Source organism: Microdochium trichocladiopsis, assembly GCF_020744255.1.
Source record: "Microdochium trichocladiopsis strain MPI-CAGE-CH-0230 chromosome Unknown B0I36scaffold_17, whole genome shotgun sequence".
NCBI classification, from domain to species: Eukaryota; Fungi; Ascomycota; class Sordariomycetes; order Xylariales; family Microdochiaceae; genus Microdochium; species Microdochium trichocladiopsis.
The window spans coordinates 246110-264631 of record NW_025763560.1 but is presented as its reverse complement, the minus strand read 5'-3'; the positions used below and the strand labels follow the sequence as shown (position 1 = coordinate 264631).

The following is an 18522-nucleotide window of genomic DNA, read 5'->3' as shown; positions in this document are numbered from 1 at the left end:
ATATCCCAGTCAACTTGACCAGGCAAGCTACCAGAACCTGTGCTACTACATTAGGAAACATATTTCTATGGCAGTAATCGGCAAAGTTGACGATCAAGTATGGGAAACATATCATATCCTAGCCCAGGTAGCCGAGTGGTTGTCGTATCAACATCCACTCATCGAGCATACAACCCGATTGCTGCTGGAGCAGAGGACACCTACACAACATTCTCCAGAAGAGCTGCTTGCGATGCAATGGAAATGGGACATATTGCAAGAACCGTCGCACCTAGCTTATGTGCTTCATACTGGAGGCCCCCGAGTCGTCAATCCGAATCTAGTCATGTTTGAAGAGGACACAGAACTAGTAGTATCGGACACAGGCAACTGCAATTCCCTTATAAAGAAGCAGATGTCGAAAAAGAAGACCATTCGGCAGGTCCTGCAAGCGATTCGGGTTCTGGTCCATCGTTATTATGCCGAAGGTCATTCTTCAGTGCGACTACAAGGCTTTTCTCGTAAGGGCCCTAGGGTGGAGGTCAAGATTGCTTCAGTGGTTTCCTCGAGCTCCTAGAAGGCGGGTCACATAGATGCTTTTGATACTCAAGCCTAGGTATCTCACTACCTCAGGGAAGAATTCGACTCGAATCAATGTGTGCCTTAATAATAAGCAGAACCATGGAGCTTACGTTGCCTTATGATGGTAGAGTAGAATTCTGTAAAACCTTGAACCTGCTGTGTATATAATTGTAGCCGCATGTACGATAGCTCAACGGGGACTTCCCAACTTTCCAACCTAGGGCCTTCTCTTAAGTTCGTCCCGCTTCATACACTGTCAGAGCAATGATTCTGGGATAAAGATGCCGCCAATAAGAAGCTCCATCGCCAGGAATGTAGTGAATTCTAGGGGCCCTCTCCAGCCAAACGTGAGATCGGTCAGAAAGGATCGCCAGTGGCCAAACCAAGCTGAGATTGAGTACCCAGACACCATGAAGAATCCGTGGAGTCCCGTTAGTAAGACTCGTCCTTGTACCATCGATACTTCGGCTAGGCGAACTGGGCTGTGGGTGATTAGACGGCTAAGGCCAGTGCTTCGAAGGACTCGCACAACGGTGAGCATTCCGATGTGAGCGCTACCGGCTGTCAAGACGCCAGCAATGAAAGTCAGTGCGTATGCCCCTCTTAAGGCATGCCTGCGGCGGAAACTGTCGACAGCCAGGTTGTCGGCCAGTGCGGCGATTATACCGCCAAGGAAGAAGAGCACATTGATCACACCAAGTACGCTGTCGAAGTATCGGGCATTCGTCCCTACGAAGGAGAGCTTGAAGTAGGTTTGGACCCCAAGGTTGGCCCAGGTTGGCAGCGAGTTAGGCAGCACTTGGAAATACGCACTGGCGTCGCCTCCTACTGTTGTGGTGTGGATGCTGCTGCGAGCACATACTAAAGCCATCTGCGAAGCTGTCGAGTGTTGCGATGAATGGTACAATTATGGTGTCTGTGTACTTTAATCGAGCTGGAATTAAGTATCTGCTTCAAATTTTGGTCGAGTAAAGTGTCGTGTTCAAGGTGAAGTTACGAGCCGTTCTTGAGCCCACCAAAGATATCTGCTCCCCGCGCTCCCGCCCCGAAGCAGCAACATCCTTTCACCATTAGCGACCACGCTGATGTTCATCTTCCTGGTAATACTGTACGCATAATGCGCAACAAATGACCTCCACCTCTTTGTTTCAAACTTGTGGCATGTTTTTTGGCCAACAACAGCAAGATCAATCCATGCAGCATAGTACAATGTAGCACAATGTTTAGGATGAGGTAAGACCAGATTGATATACAGCATACAAACAAACAGCGTTGAAGCTTGGCCCCAAACAGGCGTGATTGTGGTGGTTTACTATCCTATAACCATATCGTCTCTACCTTATCAACCACAATCAGGAAAGCGAATGCCTGCAAGTCTTGTGCCTACATCTTGACCTCGATATGTCAATTGGCTGTAGAAGACGTTGACCTCACACCGGCTGCTATTGCTGCTCGTCTTGACGGCGGACCAAAGAGTTGACCTTGATACGCAGCCTCTGAGACCGTCCATTGGCACGCAATCGGACATTAAAGTAAAACCTCCACCGAAATGGTGTCGGAAAATTATGCCCAGGAGACCCTGGGCTCCCCATCGACTCAACCGAGCTCATGGGACGCCTGCCGCTTTGCGACGGCAGACTTTACCGTGACCTCGACAGCGTGGCCGTATGGTAGGGAGAAAATCCTCCTTGGGCCTTACAATTACCTACTTTCACATCCAGGCAAGGAAATCCGGAGCCTCATACTGGATGCCTTCAACGAGTGGCTCAAAGTGCCACAGGAGAGCCTCGACATTATAATCAAAGTAGTCAGTACACTGCATACGGCATCACTGCTCTTGGACGATATCGAGGATAACTCGCTGCTTCGCAGAGGGCAACCTGTAGCACACAGTATTTTTGGCACACCGCAGACAATCAATTCTGCTAATTACGCCTATTTTCTGGCCCTGCGCGAGCTGAAGCGACTTGATAATCCCAAGGCTCACGACATCTTTGTCGAAGAGGTGATCAATCTCCACCGAGGTCAGGGGATGGACCTCTTTTGGCGCGACACTCTCCACTGCCCCGAGGAAGCGGAATATCTCGAAATGGTCGGCAACAAGACCGGTGGGCTTTTTCGTCTTGCCATAAAGCTCATGCAAGCCGAGTCCACGGCCTTACTGGATTGCGTGCCGCTCGCTCATCTCATGGGTCTCATTTTCCAGATCGCTGATGACTACAAGAACCTTTTCGACATCACGTATACGCAGGGCAAGGGGATATGTGAGGATTTGACAGAGGGGAAGTTCTCCTTTCCTATAATCCACAGCATTCGCTCCGACGAATCAAATCCGCTGCTGTTGAACATCCTGAAGCAGAAAACGGCGGACGTCGAGGTGAAGCGGCGCGCAGTCAAGTACATGCAAGGTACCGGCAGCTTTGACTACACCAAGAAGGTGTTGGATGTCTTGATTGATCGCTCGCAGAAACTGGCCGACCAGTTGGACAATGGCCGCGGTCAACATGCCAAGATACTCGACACCTTGAACAGCAGGATGATTTCGTAATCTGGTTTAGAGAGCCGTCGAGGACATATTGTGTTTATGTGCGAAACTACCCCGCATCCATTCGGCTAGCTCATAGTGTACGCACAAAATTTACACAATAAATTGTTTTTCCGACTTATCCATGGACCACGTGAAGAATCTGGAGAAGCTATGGATGTATTGCCCCTTCCACATTGAGCGGGAGTGCCAATTCCCACTTATCACGCCGGGTCACCGCAGGTTGGACGCGGACACTCCATAAATAGGACCCATTTTGACTCATCTATTACGGGACGATATCATGATCAAGGTGACCCATGAGGGACACGTGGAAAATGGTGCCACAAGCCTTACCTTTGCGGTCGTCGTGAAGCAGTGAAGGACTGAACCAGTGACGTTCGTACTTTTTCAGTCAAGAAGCATATCAACGTACTTTGCGCCGCCTAGAGCCAGCGACAAGACCTGGCAAGTCCGCCCTTGGCGGCTGTTAATATCTTCCAAGGCTGCCTCTTGTAGCCATGCGTAAGGAAGTGAAGGTCTCACGACAGCCAAGCACACGAGCAATTACATAACGTCTGGGAGGAAGCAGGTTGAGGAAATCTACCCATTACTTACCCAGCTTCTGTGAGGTAAACAGTAGAGCGTGGGCGGTGCGGGCCTTGCCCATGTGAGCAAATAAGCAAGTATTAGACCCGGGTTCTTGCAAAATTCGACCATGTCGCTGTGTGCACATAAAGCGGCAATACTTAAAAACCAGCATCTGTTGAATAGGTGATTCCAGTGTCGTGTCGAGAGGTTTTTACGGCAGGGGGTCTGCACGACGTTGCACAGAAGCCTGCAAGTGCGCGATCGCGTTTGGACGCAAGCATCATGCGGCGCGTTTTGCTCAGCTGGAATCAGGTTGGACGGGGATCGGAGATGCCGGACATTGAGTCGAATGCCGGCAATGGCCGGTAAGATGATCCTCGCAACAGCACGACATGGGCACTCATGATCCCGGGGAGTAAGAAGCACCTACCGCTATTCAAATTCCTGGTAGACCAGATACCGCTCAATCGCGATCTCGTTCTGATTCGCCTCGGCAGGGCACAAATCGCCGGCACCATGTCGCAAACTCAGTATAGGCCTCGAGCGCGGAGCGGTCCAAACAGGTAATTCAGCGCACATTTACGAAAGATGAATGCTGAGCTGATTTTCACACACATATACACAGATGCTATACATCTGACCTGCCATAATTATGGGTTAGGTGCTGCAGACCTGCTGTAAGCGCGGGATTGTTTCTTTGTGTAATCAGTTTCCTAGGACACTTTATCCAACCACCACAAATATGTGTCCGTGCGTGATTCGGAGCGTGAACAGTTTGTTCGCAACAATAGTGAGACTTGCTAACGTTAAACGAGGTAAGAAGACACGGTGGGTCGGGCCCCACTCTGTGTGTTCCCTACCAAGTACAGAGGTGGGGGTCTCTCCCACAGCCACATAGAGGCCTCCCGAAGTTTGTTTCCGCTGGATGACCCACAAGCAAATCATGTGTTACAGGGGCGAGGGGGTGCTTAGCGCCTTGGGATCTGGGCTTCAACGTCCGTGGTATCCTTTGCACCAACTTATGGCAGAATAGGCTAGTTTGCGGGGGGCTGTCTTAGCAGTAAAAGATACGAGAACCCAGTGGATTGCTTTATCTTAGTGCCTAACTGTTACGAGAAATATCTCATCCAAAAGTGCGATGAGATAGGTGAATGATGATACGCACGGCCATTACCGATGAATAGTTGGAAATGACCTTGCCGCTATCCATGGTGTGATACTGCGGTAGAATTGAGGTACATAGCAGCCGCGAAATTATGGTATCATCTTCATTTCTTCTTTCTGCAAACAGTGGCTTGTTCTTGTGGATGAGTTCCCCTAGAAACTATCAGGCTGACTATCATTCAGGAGCTTCCAGTTTTTGATATGGGACAGTCTGCTAACATTCGTCGCTCGTTAGAAGGAAAAAAAACAGAATCTTCCGATATCTTTTGTACCGATCCATGGTATGGAAGATCCAGCCAGACAGTACCGCAGGCGAATTAACTGGCCGTAAGCCATAATGCTACAGTATCGGAAAGCCCGTAAACACACAAATATGACGGCCAGCCGAACAGGCCATGGTTCCAGCTGATGACAAAAACAGACCATGCATGGACATCAGCCAGAGCCCTACCAGAAGGATTGCATCGTGGCCCCACTGGGAGACAAGGGGGTCCATTATCCCCATCGACGGGACTTGGGGAATCATAGTAATCTTGGAGCACGAAGATAGCAAGCGCCATGTGATCTCTATAAAATTCTGGCCGGGAGGAGAGGTGCATACAGCCTTGAAGAAACCCTTGCCAGAAAGTCAGTGCCTTTCATCCTCACCTGCCATTGGAAGTAGCATTGCAGCACTCATCGATCTAGCATATGAAGGGCGGAAGGAACGATCTCTTCTCCAAACAACACGACGACCCCAGAGAGAGATACAAGCTGCTTGCCTCGGCTTTGTACGAGCTCCGCCGATAGACTAGACCAAAAACCCATAAAGCTTGGTCTAGGGTCAGGATGATCCCTAATCCGCTGTCACCAAGAACGTACATGTCCTCGTCCGGCACTTGTAGTTACGTCAGGCTCGAACACAAGTCCAATGGCTTCAAAAGCAATGTGCGTCCTAGGAGATGCAGACGCCGGAAAGAAGACTCTGACCTGGCACCTGGTCTTCACGGTAAATCACGAGAAAGATGACTGGCCCTGGTTCCATCCCAGCTGAAACATTCAATTCTAGTGCGGGGCTTCCCTTCCTGAGATTGCACCCATCGAGAAGAGTCGGGTTTGCGATTATCGTGACATCAACCCTTTACCGACAGCAAGGCAGGCCCGTTTCATTCCACGGCCCCTCGGCCCAATACACGATCACAGGTAACCATGACTATCCTCGACATCTGGAAAAGACTAATCATTCCACCGAAGACATTCCCGGAAATGCTGATGTTGCCCTCTGGGCTGTAGATGCGTCTGCTGATGACTACGGAGCGTGTTCGAGCCAAAGGCTTGCGTCCCTCCTGTCTTCCGGGAAGCTCCGTGTCGAGGAGCAGCTGATTATAATTGCTACTAAAATGTAAGTGACTGCCATGGTTAATGTCTATCTACGACTAACGCGACTCAGGGACCTGACCAACTGGTCGGAGACTGTCTTCGCGCAGGTCGCACACTCATTCGCTAAGATCAAGCTGGCGCAATCCAAGTAAGACTGGTGCGATTATAATGCGGCCCCCGCAGCAAGGCCACCGAGACTGACCATGTCACACGCGTCTGATAGAATCAGCATTGTGCCAGTTTCTGGCCTGCACGGGGACAACCTTATTGAGAAGTCAGACAAGGCGGCACACCTCCAGCCTGCGGGCAAGGCAGAGGAGGGAGGGCTTACAGTCTTGGGTGCGCAGCCCCTGATGTCGCTGCTGTGAAAAGAGATGGCCGCGTTGGTGCTATTAAGGCCCAACAGCCACGCTGTGCGTCCCGCGGTGTGTGCAGGTGCAGTCGCAGTTGCTGCAGAGAGCGCCAATCAACTGGGCTGTCATGACAAATAGTAGCTTCTTCTAGACTTTCCGCGTACTTGCTGACCATTGCATGTCTTTACGTCTGAGCAACCCATTTTTTATTCCCTTCGTGTTTCATTGCCTTGCCATCGTTTCGTATCCAAACAGCTCCACTCGGAAGCTCTCCGGACGATATGCTTAGTCGCCTTAAAACCAAAGCACGCTGCGCTTGTTCTGGCAGTGTGCAGCCTCTTATCCAACGATTCTGTAGGACGGTAGTCCATAGGCGCAAAAGAGGGAAAGGGCCCAGATGTCGTGTGTACACTGCTCGTCCTGTGGAATGGGGCCGTTGTAAGCGGAGCCTGAGCAAGACTGGATAGGACTGCAACTCCAGATGGCCTCCATTTCAGCCGCCTGTCACATCCGGATTATAGTGTGATTCAGATTCCTCTGGACTTCCTAATTAATCGAAGACAGAATAGAACAGATAAAGATGAGCTACTACAAATGAAAATCTATACTATGGGACATGGCTGGTATGTGGTCGAGGGTAGAGAAGCAGGCTTGTCGGTGCTTAGTCTTCCTCTAGCGGAATGTCGGACTACAGATGACCTCGTCGATCTCACTAAGCCCTCCAGCAACTGTCCACCTCCCGTTGCCCCCGTCGCCAAAGGTTTGCTTGTTCAGGTTGATGCCTCGGTTGAGCAGCACGACTTGCCCGCGGTTCAATGCCTTGCAACGGAGCGCTTGATTGTCCACTCCAGGGCCTACGAAGAGCTCTACATGAGTGAAAGTGCCACCAACCGATTGCATCTGGTCGTTTCGACCCTCCGAGTCCGAGAAATCAAGCTGGCGCGCAAACTCCTCCGAACTTTTTGACAGAGTTACGCGGATTTCAACACGCTGATCGGGATCTGTCTTTCTCAGTGCTGGATCGCACGTGACGCGCAAGTGAGAAGCCTCGACAGGCCCGCCAGGCTGAAGTGTCCAAGCTTTACCAACTCCGAAGGTGAAGTCGATGCTCTTGTCTCGCGTGACGATGATTCGGTTGTTGTTCTGGCCAGCATTACGAAGCTCGCATCGGAAGTCGGCCTGTAGGTCTGACGAGGCGGCTTGCCCTGCAGCTTCAGTGAATGGGCCGGACTTTTCCAATGTAACCCAAGTCAGCACTAGGCCGCAAAGTCACAGATTGGTTGGCAGAAAAGCCTTGAAGATAGAATATATCGCCTTTAGTATTGATCAGCTCCACGGTGACTCCGCTGGGGGTCCTTAGTAGTTTATGATGATGTCTTGCATAGACATTGCTTGGCATAAAGGCCATGGCGGCGATGAAGGATGTTATAAGATGCATTTTAGTTGCTGTCAAAGGTTTTTGGATAAGGTAAAGGCGCAGTAAAGATAATGAGTAGCGGCAGGTGCTGAAGCAATTGTATTCACAGTCGCACAGTTGCAATCGTGATTTTCGATGACGACGAAAGAGGTGTGCTCAACTCTAGACTTTATAGGGTTCAAGACAAAGGAAAACTAGCGGATGCAGAGGTGGAGCTCCTATAAATAGAAACCCCCTGGGCGCGCAAATTGTGACAAAGATCTCGGCATTATGTAACAAATGGATTGTGATGCGGGTTGCCAAAATAGAACGGACGATATATCAGGGCTATATGGAATGGTACGACGACCCGATTCTGAGTAGGGGCATTGACGGGTCCAACGTAGCCGACTCATTCAAGTGGCTAGAGACACAGAAGATGGCAATTACTACACGGGCATGAAGAATTGCTACCCGGGCATGACTCTTACACGGGCATGACTTCTATCGCCTCTGATTCGCTCATTTTTTTCCTTCGACCCACAGGTACATCAGTGCAAAGGCGGTGAAGCAAGCTCTCTTAACAAGGCCGTGCTTTCGGTATAGTCAGAACCAACCAGGTCAACCAGGCCTCTAGAACAGGTCTTAGGCGTATATCAAAACAAGGTCTGGTTTTCAATACAGAACACGGCCAATTCCAGCACGCCCTAGAGGGCAGCTATCTATATCTCTATCCTCTAACTACTATAGATGGAAGAACCTCCTCGTCGCTGTCAAGCAGCTCCCACTGACTCCTTCGCCTGCGAATGCTAGATTGCGTCTTCCGTCCGTTGGCACGTACTCCTGTAGTTCTTCCAGCTCCAAGAACAGCTGACCGGCTGCGCGTCTGGCGCTGGGATGAGGCACTGGCCTGGCTACGAGCCTGGCTGCTGGCCTGTTGGCTCGCTTGCAGAGCAAGCCTAGCTAGCGTTGACTTGTTGTGACTTCCTGGTGGTCGACCTCGTCTGCGCCCTGTCGCTTGGCTTGCTGGATTGCTGGCTCGTTGGCTACTCGGCTGGCTGCTTGCCTCAATGGCTAGCCGCGCTGGAACAGCCTGTGTGGTGTTCTTAGGTCTGCCACGGAGAGCAGTGGCGATCTTAGGGTCGAGGATTCGTCGGTATGGATCTCGAGAGGATGGCTCTCGTAGGCGCCACCGAGGATGGACCTCCCATTTGGTGAGAGGCGTGCCACTCACCAGCTTTGAGTAGATTGTGTGGCAGCAGGGGATTCCAAGCTCGGTCGAAACCGAGCAGTCCTCACTGCAATCGCCAATGGGGTCAGGGAACGGATTCTTCCCCGTCGGCATTGCTTTCCTTGCTAGCCGATATTGTTTGTTGATCAGCCCGAGACCCTTCGAAGAGAGTGCTGTCCGGAGTTCGCCTAGATACTCCGAGCTGGACCCTATGTACTCTCGCGCGGTAAGTACCTCGTCCGCTGCGCAGGCGTCGTTGAAATCTCGCTCCTGGTCCTTCATCATGTCCTGCATAGCCTCGATAAGCCGATAGAGATTGCTCATACCATTCAGGAGATAGCTCTTGATGTTGTTGTTGCTTGCTTCTGTCCCAGATGTGACGCGGATGCCGAAGTTGCGATAGTTGCGAATGAAACATCGTGCCCACTGCGCCCTGACAGGCATGTAGGTTCCATGGAGATACCGCAGGATGGCCCGCTGATCGTCAAATTCCCTACAGAGGCTTCCCCACGCCTTCTCGTGAGCTTCCTCTGTCTCCGCAAACAAGACGACCTTCCACATCATGAGAACCCCTCGATGGCTATGAGGGACGACTTCAGCTGTCTGCGCGTTGACCAACTGTCCGTCTTTCGGGCCGAGCTCAGCCTGTGCCTGTGGAGCGTAGTCCTCCCCGTTGCTGCTGTCGGGACTACTACTGCTACATTGGCCCTTGACCCACTTCTGCTTTGACTTGAGCAAGACGTTAGAATTGATGTGGTGGATGCACAGCTGCTGCTGTGCATCAGGGAACTGATCATTCAGGGCGGCCTTCATCTGACCGTCGAAGTCAGTAATGATAACGTCCGGTTGGCGAATAGAGTGCTGCTCTGAGATCTGTCGAATGGTCTCAGAGAGGAACTGGAACCCCTCCCGTCTCTCGTTGTCGATCAGACCGAACGCCGCATTGTAGACAGAACCAAGGTAGGTCTGTCCTGTTGCTTGGAATAATGGAAGCTTGAAGCGGTTGGTGTTGTATGTGTTGTCGAAGCTGATGACCTCAGGAAACCGCTTCCACATCTGGAGGCAGTACGGAAAGGTCCAGACAAGACCGACGAGGCGGTTTGGCTCATCATCCGCCCACTTAACAAGATAGGGAATCTCCATCTCGTCGAACAGCTTGATCAGTGCTGCAGTAGGAGTGTGGCCGCTCAACTTGTCTCGACTGATACGAGACCTGGCGTTATAGATATCCTTTCGTGTAAAAGATGACTCGGGATGCTGCTCCAGGACGATCGCGCGTACGTCACGGGCCCGAATTCCGACCCGACGGCTTGTCGATTCGACTGTTGCCCTGATAGGTGTAGTGAGTCGTCTGTGGGAGGGATGGGCGGATGGTTTGATACTGGCCCGGTGGTTATGCTGGCTATGCTCGGAATTATCGTGGTGTCGTAGAAGCCATCTACCCTCCTCCAGTGCTTCGGCAATGACCATCCATTTACAACCACACTTTCGAGACTTCCGTTGCCGAATACCGGTACTCTCTGAGGGGCGTGGTTCTCCGAATCGATCGCATTGGAAAGAGTACCGGATCTTCCGACCCTTATATGAGTAGGCATTTCGTCGAACAATACCGAAGCCATTAGCCTTCGCGAAAGTATTCACCCACTCGAACAGGACTTCGGCTGACGGCGCTGGGTCGCCTGGGATAGGTGGGTTCGGGATCGGGTCAGGGACAGGCGACAAGGGGTGGTCGGGCGAGGGCGGCGAGGCGATAGGCGGAGAGTGCCTTTCTCGGGGAGGCGAGTATGGCGGAGATGATTCGAATGGAGTTGAACTGAGCGGCGAGTAGCCCCATATCTCGCGCCATTGGCGGACTCGTTCGTATGACCGGACGAGCTCGATGGTAAGTCTTCGATCTGTCCCAATCACCTCGCGCACTAGCCTAAGGGCGGACTGAAACTGGGGTCTTGTTGGAGAGAATTGTTCTTGTGCTGATTGTTGTGGAGAGCAGGCAGGTGGCTGGTCGATTTCCGGGCCTGGTATAGGCATTCTTACTCGTTGCGACCGTCTTCCTCGGGTTGGGAAATCATTCGATAGGTGAATCTCATAATCGAATCGCAGCTCCTATGGTGGCTCGTTCAGCCCACGCGATCCATGGGGGCGTGGAGCGGTCGTGAAGGTCTCTGGGTACGAGGCGAAAGCATTACAGAGTGCCTCGTCGTCTCCCACGCCATAGTGTGGGCCAATGCTCGTCCCTGTGCTATTAGACGAAGGTGGTCTTGAACTCTCAGATTGGTTCTGCCGCTGTCGTTTTCGAGGACGTAATTGATAGCTTCGAAGTCGTTGGTTGCTTGCTGAGCTAGATCGAGAGCCGGGCTGGGACATAATGACGGCCTTGATCGCGACAGGAAGAGTGTCGCACGCACGGATGAGAGCATGGTTAAAGGGGCAGTTGATTTGACTATGAAAGAAGGAAAGAGGGGACCAATTTCAGCACAAAGGAATGACCTGCTTTGTGATGCAGATGCCTTGGAAGATGAGGCTATTGGATATTCCTGATACAGCGTGTGTTTGAGTGTTGGTCTCAGCAGGGGGCCTAACACACCACGCCTGGAGCCCTGGGACCTTGACAAATATGGTATCTTTCACGAACAATCATTATCAGTAGGCTTGACATGCGACAAGAGGTAATTGGTGTAGTAGCTAGCTAGTGAATAGCTTCCATATGTCTCGTCGATCGTCGTGGTGGAGAGCTAATCCCGAGGTACAAGGGAAGCGTTGGCAGAATCTAGATGCACTAACAAAAAGGGATGGACCAATCAGAGGCTGCAAAAGGTCATGCCCGTGTAAGAGTCATGCCCGGGTAGCAATTCTTCATGCCCGTGTAGTAATTGCACAGAAGATACAGCAGCTATAACAACAATCCTGGATTATGGCCAACCGTCTGTCTCTTTTTTCACGCGCTCCGGAGAAAACATGTCGAATTGCGTGCCTAGAAAAGTATGTGCTAATCGCCGACCTATATAGTAAATCAAACAATATCTGTCGGTTGTGTGAGTGGATCTGCTATCACTCGCGGATTTTTGATCTGTTGTTCTGCTCCTACAATGCCTCCCACGCCTGGATGTACAGCTTCAAGGCCCTCCAGCGCGGGGACTTCTGTGCTTGGGCTGCTGCACTGCCCTGTGGTTTATCAATCTGTCAGTGCGACTCGCCTGCCTTGACATGTATGTCCCGTGGAATGAAACCCACCTTGGAAGGTGGCCTTGCTAGGCTGCTTGCTATGCAGTCGTCTCTACGTAGCTGCTGCACAGATATGTCGCTGATACTGCTGAGCTCTTCGTGGAAGCTCCATGCTACTGCTGGGTTTCCCAGGTCGAGATAGTTGTACACCTGAGTTACGAGCGACTCTTGTCGCTCAGCTGGAGCTTGGTTTTCCTGGCCGAGTTGAGCGATATTGATGCTGCTATTCGACCCAATCTGTGTAGCTTTGAATGAGGGGTTGTTCTCCTCTCTAGGCCAAGCTGCGCACACGAGTGGCAAGGGCGAGCCGCGTCTATTGGTCTGGATGCTCACGATGCGTGAGCAATCACTATTTAGGGCGGGCTTAAGGACAAAATCCTGGTTTAGTTGCGTATTCGGCTGTATTAACTCAGGACTGGAGCAGCGAGGAAAGTCTATTTCCGCTCCCAGCGCTGTCGATAACGCATCTTGATCACCCCCTAATGCCGATAGAAGGAAGGTAGACATATTGACGCATGTCCTACGGGTGTGGTAGTCTTGAACTGTTTCTCATTCTCCTCTGCCGCACCAGTCTTTTTTATATGCCCCGTTGTGGAAAATTGCAACCATAATCTGTTTGGATTGAAAGCTAAACTGTTATAAACGATACGCTGCATACCCTTGATGGCTTGAACCAGCTCTACCCCGAAGGAAGACCCGACGAAACTAGACCGCGCCGGGCATTCCAAAGGATACTAAAGACAGAAATTCAGGTAGACCTACGTCTAACTCATATTTCTAGAGGTGCTGAACCATACTGATGTTGAGTCTAGCAATAATGTACCACGAATACTGTAGATCCTCCTCCGCTCCTGGTACCGGATGTCTGGGACGCGCCCCTAACTTGTGGCCTGCCTGCTAAGGCTTTCAACTCCTTATCACCGACCGACTATGTGGGGCAAGCTTGCTTATCTTGCGACCGAGTGAGCTCGAAAGCCGGAGAATTCGACTCACGTTATTTTGCCGTCCAAGCCAAGCGCATTCTGACTCCATACGTACTTTTTCAACAGTGTCGCTCATCATGGAAAGCGCTCACAGTTCGTCGTTGTTATAGATCTATTACTCGCCCCACGAAAGACACTGCTGAGCAATGCCCGACGAGAAGTATCGGGATCTCCAAGATCCTGACAAGAGCCTGGCCAGGGTGGCTGATGAGGGAACTCGCTTCATCGCCGCGATCGACCAAGGTCGAATTGGCTAGTGCCCAACTCTGACGGCAAGTGCGTTGGTCCGCTGGATCCAGGCTTCGAAGAAGATCAGGAGCTGGTCAACATCTAGAACGGTCGCATTCAATGAGAAATTACAACTTCTATACGACAGGCCGGCTGATATTCCATATCTTTCGCCTTCCGACACTGGATGCCATCCAGTCTCAGCAACCGCACGCAGCGACGGGATCATCACCTGCAAGTCAGGAGGCTTTCAGGCGGATCCATGGACCTAAGCTTCTCGCCATCTTAGCCAAACGACTGCAACAGCATCCTCTTGATCCTCAAGACGTTGAGTATGGGACATTCTTGGCGACACGTATGGTTCTGCCGTCATTCCGTATGCTAGAGAGCTAAAGACTTGACATTGAGACCCTGGGAAAGACTGTTCCAGATGAAACGGACCAGACCACGGGAGCGTTGGTGATCCCTTGGCTTGACGGCGACGACTGGATCCTGTTTCACGTGGATAAAGACACCGGCGCCGCATACATGTTCGATCGTACTCCACGGCGAGAGCCATCACGAGTTGTCGCCTTCTTCCGACAAGCATACACAGACGCGGGCTATGGTTCGATCACTGCCATGTGGCGTGTTCCCGCTGGAACGCGAACCGACAAGTGGTCCAGCGGTTGGTGGGTGGTCGAAAAGGTCCTCATGTTGGTCACAAGCAAGACATCAAGTCTATTGGCTTCGCCGCAGTGATGTCTGAGGACGTCCCGTACGAAACAGACTTTGCGAAGACGACGGACATGATAGCGGACTTTCTGTAAATGCGCTACGTCCAGGAGCCTGATCAAAGCGGGGACAGAGTTGTTTCCGTGGTAGAACAAAGGCAATCGACTGAATAGGCCTGTGTGACGATATGTAGCAAGTATGGCCAGATCGCATGGCTTATGGACCTCAAGTACCCCATGTAAGATTCGCAGGACTTTTACGTAAAAGTCCAGAAATAACTCCACGAACTCATGCGAGAGCACCCTAGCGAAAACCGCCACATGGGTTGCGTAAGAAGCAGCAGGTTCATATGTCATTGGGTTATGTGTTGATTATTGTGATATTTCTTATAATGCGTTCAAGTTTGGCCTTCCTTTAATCTGGTTGTCCGGGAGCAGTGCTCGATCAGACACCTACGCCATTCATCATGACAGACCCGAACTCGTCAAGCGAAGTTATTAGAAGTATCATCTCGATTGTTCTTGTCTTTGGACGCTGTGGCAATTTCTAAGCGGTGCCGAGGTAGACTATGAACAGGTGTCAGAAGTCGCAAACTCGACCCATTCGCAATGAACTGGAAGCATCTACTTTCGCCTCCGAAGCGCTTCACCGAAAGTAGAGTCCAGCAAGGCAACCACGTGTGAGGCTATCTAGCACTAATGATCCTTTTTAAGAGACTCGAGAAGACATAACAGACCCTGGGGGCGCTATCACTATGGTACTTACAGACTCCTGGAATAATACAGACTCCTGGAATAATACAGACTCCTGGAATGATACAGACTCCTGGAATGATACCTAGAAAGAATGCCTTGAGGTGAAGAGCTGAGGAGCGAGGATGAAGGGTACCTAGACTGCAAGCTCTGCATGTTTATCTAGAATGGAATCGACCCTATCATCGACAGGAGTCGCATATTGGTGTACAGTTTAGTTGCACCTCAGGACGATATACCGCTACACTATCATTATGCATAACGTGCTACACATTTGCGTTCTTGGCTCGGCAGCGTACTTAGACTGCAATGAGGCATCGTAGAACTACTACTCATTCCCAGGGAGACAATCACTTAAGAATGGGACACATATCAAGAATCAAAGCTATAAACGAAATTCTCTCATTGGCTTCAGCAAAAGTCTAGTAGAACGAGTACTCTAGTTAGTTGGTACTCCATATTAGCGAATTTGACTCGTTCAGGTGAGCTGGTGAATTGTCCTGGAAAACAGCCATCATGACGTTTCTTGTATGTCACCGAATCCCCTCCTTCCGGGTAATATAGGACTGACTGCGGCTGTTCTTTATGCAGCCGTGTGACTGAGCTCTTCCAGTCACCCGAAACCTTCTGTCCATCCTCCTGCGGTCTCGAATGGTTCCACCGTCCAGGCGGGTTCCCCAAGCTCGGAATCTGTCCTGAGTTGACGCTGTTCACGTATCGGCGGTAAGAATGAGGTCGCGATTGGTTTTTTGGGGGATGGCAAAGGAGGGACGCTTGGAAGTCTGTGGCAATGCACGCCGGCCCGTGAAGCAATGATCGCCCTCCCTGGCAGCTTTGTGGGTCAGTAGCATAGCTGAGATGGCATGCGCTGGTGATGTTACTGTCGCCATCTGTACGAAGTGACTGTCTGAAGTCGGCACAAGGTGCTCGATGGTGGGCGTCGTTGTCCTCTGGACTCGACGATGGGCGCATTGGCAACGATGTAGTCGGCGCATTGAGTGACAGGGCAAGACCGGACCGCCGTACGAGCTGACGCCTCATGTCTCTTTGGCGCGTAATGGCTTTCGTGTCTGTACGCCTCGGCACGCAACCGTCTTTCTGGCTGGGTCCTCTTTCTGCTGATTGTCGCCGCTCTCCTCTCTTCAAGCGAGTTATGTGTGGGTGACATAATGGTCTTTTTTTCTGAGCTGATGCTCCGCTGCAGTCATCTGGCCGGAGATGGTCGGTCGCTGGTGAGCCTGTGTTTACATGGATGACGTCCTTGACTTCTTCGACTTCTTCAACGGTCGTGTCTGCCATCGGTTCAGGGGAGAGGAGGGGGGAGGGGGAAGGGGGGGGGGGGGGGCTTTTTTCGAGAAGCGCGTATCGCACAAGCAAGGTATCGCCGCGGACAATAAGAAACGTGGGATGGATGGGCTGTTTGCGTATGATTGTAACAAAGAACTATTCTTGTATGTTTTCTTCGATGCTGGCAAGTGACCACTTATTGTAACACCTCGCTTCTCTGCTCTGTTATCGTGGGCCATCAGAATCTGCCTATCAAGTTCACTGCAGTGCGACTTCAACCGGGGCTAGCAGGCGACCTGAGACGAGCGCGGGGCTGTCTGGGTTTGTTTGTGTTTGTTCGTGTTTGTTTGAGTTTGTTCGTGATCCCAACCCACACACCACCCCACACACCGACCCACACACCGACCCACAAACCGCATAACTTAACTATAGAGGAGGAAAAATAAAGATGAGCGTCCTACATAATTACGAGGTTGATTTCCTGGGGCCAAAGTAGAGTGAAGTAACCTAGAGGTGAATGTCGGACTAAAAACCTAGCAGTTATCAATGCTCCTCCTCGGCGTGACTGCAAGGGCCACTACGGTCCTGTGAGCAAGCAGGCCTCTCAGGGACGAAATGGGTGCCCGGTATTTTTGGTGGCCTCACGGTTGGCACTGGTGAGAGATGTAAGCTGCTCACGCGGAATGCGGCTGAGGTAAGATTCGACTTTTCACAGGTTATGGAATCCAAGGTAGTGAAGAACGGTGCGAGATGATGTTGACAACGAGCGAAAAAGAGAAGAACCTAGCCAATGGAGATCCGGGCCAAGGAAATCTCGCAATTGTATGTTATTACGATCATAATCCACGCCTAAAAAAAAACCTCCGACCATAGCCAAAGGCCAAACTCAATAGAATCCTACGCGAAAGTACAAGCAACATGTCCACAACTACAAGCTCGTGTGTGCAAACAGGACTCGATCTACCGCCACTCGAAAATGGTGCTCTCCGTATCCGCTGTAACCACAGTCCTCGCGTCCTGATCCCGCCTGTACGAAGGGCCACCCATCATAGGCGCGCCGATAACAAGCTCGCGCTGCGATCCACGCTGCGATCCAGGCCGCGGGTTCGAAGGCAGTCCGACTCGGGAGTTTGACCAGCTTAGTGTGGGCTGGGCGATGCCGCCGCCATAAGCCCGGGGGGTGGTGACTGTCTCCACGACTGCGAGGCTGGCTCATAGGGGACGCCGTCATCGTCCTGAGGCTGCGCACGCATCACGAAGCCTGCGCCTGACTGGCGGCTCTCAGATCGTTGGATGAATGCCGGATCCATCGGCGGCCCCGGACTCGCCGTCGGCGGACGAGTCGCTCGAGTCTAGAGACTCTTCATCGCCCACTGAGGAGTCTTCAGACTCTGGCGGGGCGACACCGCCGGGGGCGGGTGCTGTGCCGTTGTTGTCATCGCGCCGAGACAGGACGGCTCGGCTTTGGCGTTGCAGGAAGTTGTTGAGTGCATCATCGGGCAGCCAGACGTCGCCGGCTGTGGCGACAGTGCCCTGAATCCAGGCGGCTGTGCTGATGAAGGTTGATATCCGTGCTGCGCTGATCGTGCTGGGAAAGTTGTAGGCCATGTTGGCGTTGTGGTTCTGTCTCCGTAGACCGGTTGGATCTCGTGGCAGTCGTATCCCTGGTCCTTGGTACCTGGCGACGTGTCTATTTCTGTCAAGATGATGCCGTCTGGCCGCCGTGTATGTTTGAAAGTGGCGGTATTGCTAAAAGAATGACTTTGTGTGCTCGACAAGCAAGCACGGTTGCGAACGATCGGAAGGAGAATTACGAATGCGGTCCGGGAAACGATGCCACCAGGGCCTTGGTCAAGAAAAGAATGTCGTCGTCACCGGGATCAACGAAGAGGAGAAATGAAGAGAAGAGGCCGGCGTGAAACAAAAGGCAAAGGCCAGAAAGCGAGCAGGTGTTGACCTAAGAGGCTGGCCAAGGGAGGAGAGACGCGCCCAGCTGAGATGGAAACAAAAATCCCAGCCGGGCTGCGCAAGGACCGAGGGCGGAGCACCGCAGCAGCTGGGACGAGGGGAGGGTGATGGTTGGCCATGCTCGTGGAGCAGCGTTGCTGCCAAGGCGTCGCAGAGTCGGGGCGGGAGTCGCAGACGAGGTTGTGACCC

The 18522-nt window shown here is 51.9% G+C and overlaps 5 protein-coding genes across 5 annotated transcripts; 3 read left to right on the top strand and 2 right to left on the bottom strand.

Annotated features, from left to right (window-relative positions):
• Positions 1–2110: 2110 nt before the first annotated feature.
• B0I36DRAFT_257597 (geranylgeranyl diphosphate synthase) lies at positions 2111–3109 on the top strand (the record flags this gene model as incomplete). Its single annotated transcript, XM_046151028.1, has 1 exon — positions 2111–3109. One exon carries the CDS (start codon positions 2111–2113, stop codon positions 3107–3109), a length of 999 nt encoding a protein of 332 aa, XP_046004178.1.
• Positions 3110–5367: 2258 nt separating this feature from the next.
• Positions 5368–6567, top strand: B0I36DRAFT_436936 (uncharacterized protein; the record flags this gene model as incomplete). The annotated part of the gene is made up of 4 exons (XM_046162870.1): positions 5368–5828; positions 5971–6221; positions 6270–6347; positions 6423–6567. Exons 1-4 carry the CDS (start codon positions 5751–5753, stop codon positions 6565–6567), a joined length of 552 nt encoding a protein of 183 aa, XP_046004177.1. The 5' UTR covers positions 5368–5750.
• A 657-nt stretch (positions 6568–7224) lies between these two features.
• B0I36DRAFT_436935 (uncharacterized protein) lies at positions 7225–8076 on the bottom strand (the record flags this gene model as incomplete). Its single annotated transcript, XM_046162869.1, has 2 exons — positions 7798–8076; positions 7225–7757 (listed from the first exon to the last, which is right to left on the bottom strand). The coding sequence occupies exons 1-2, from the start codon at positions 7988–7990 to the stop codon at positions 7225–7227; spliced, it is 726 nt and encodes a 241-aa protein (XP_046004176.1). The 5' UTR covers positions 7991–8076.
• Positions 8077–12134: 4058 nt separating this feature from the next.
• B0I36DRAFT_356555 (uncharacterized protein) lies at positions 12135–14353 on the top strand (the record flags this gene model as incomplete). Its single annotated transcript, XM_046157647.1, has 4 exons — positions 12135–12158; positions 12462–12642; positions 13239–13363; positions 14033–14353. 4 exons carry the CDS (start codon positions 12135–12137, stop codon positions 14351–14353), a joined length of 651 nt encoding a protein of 216 aa, XP_046004175.1.
• Positions 14354–17597: 3244 nt separating this feature from the next.
• Positions 17598–17973, bottom strand: B0I36DRAFT_436934 (uncharacterized protein; the record flags this gene model as incomplete). Its single annotated transcript, XM_046162868.1, has 1 exon — positions 17598–17973. The coding sequence occupies one exon, from the start codon at positions 17971–17973 to the stop codon at positions 17647–17649; it is 327 nt and encodes a 108-aa protein (XP_046004174.1). The 3' UTR covers positions 17598–17646.
• Positions 17974–18522: the final 549 nt, after the last annotated feature.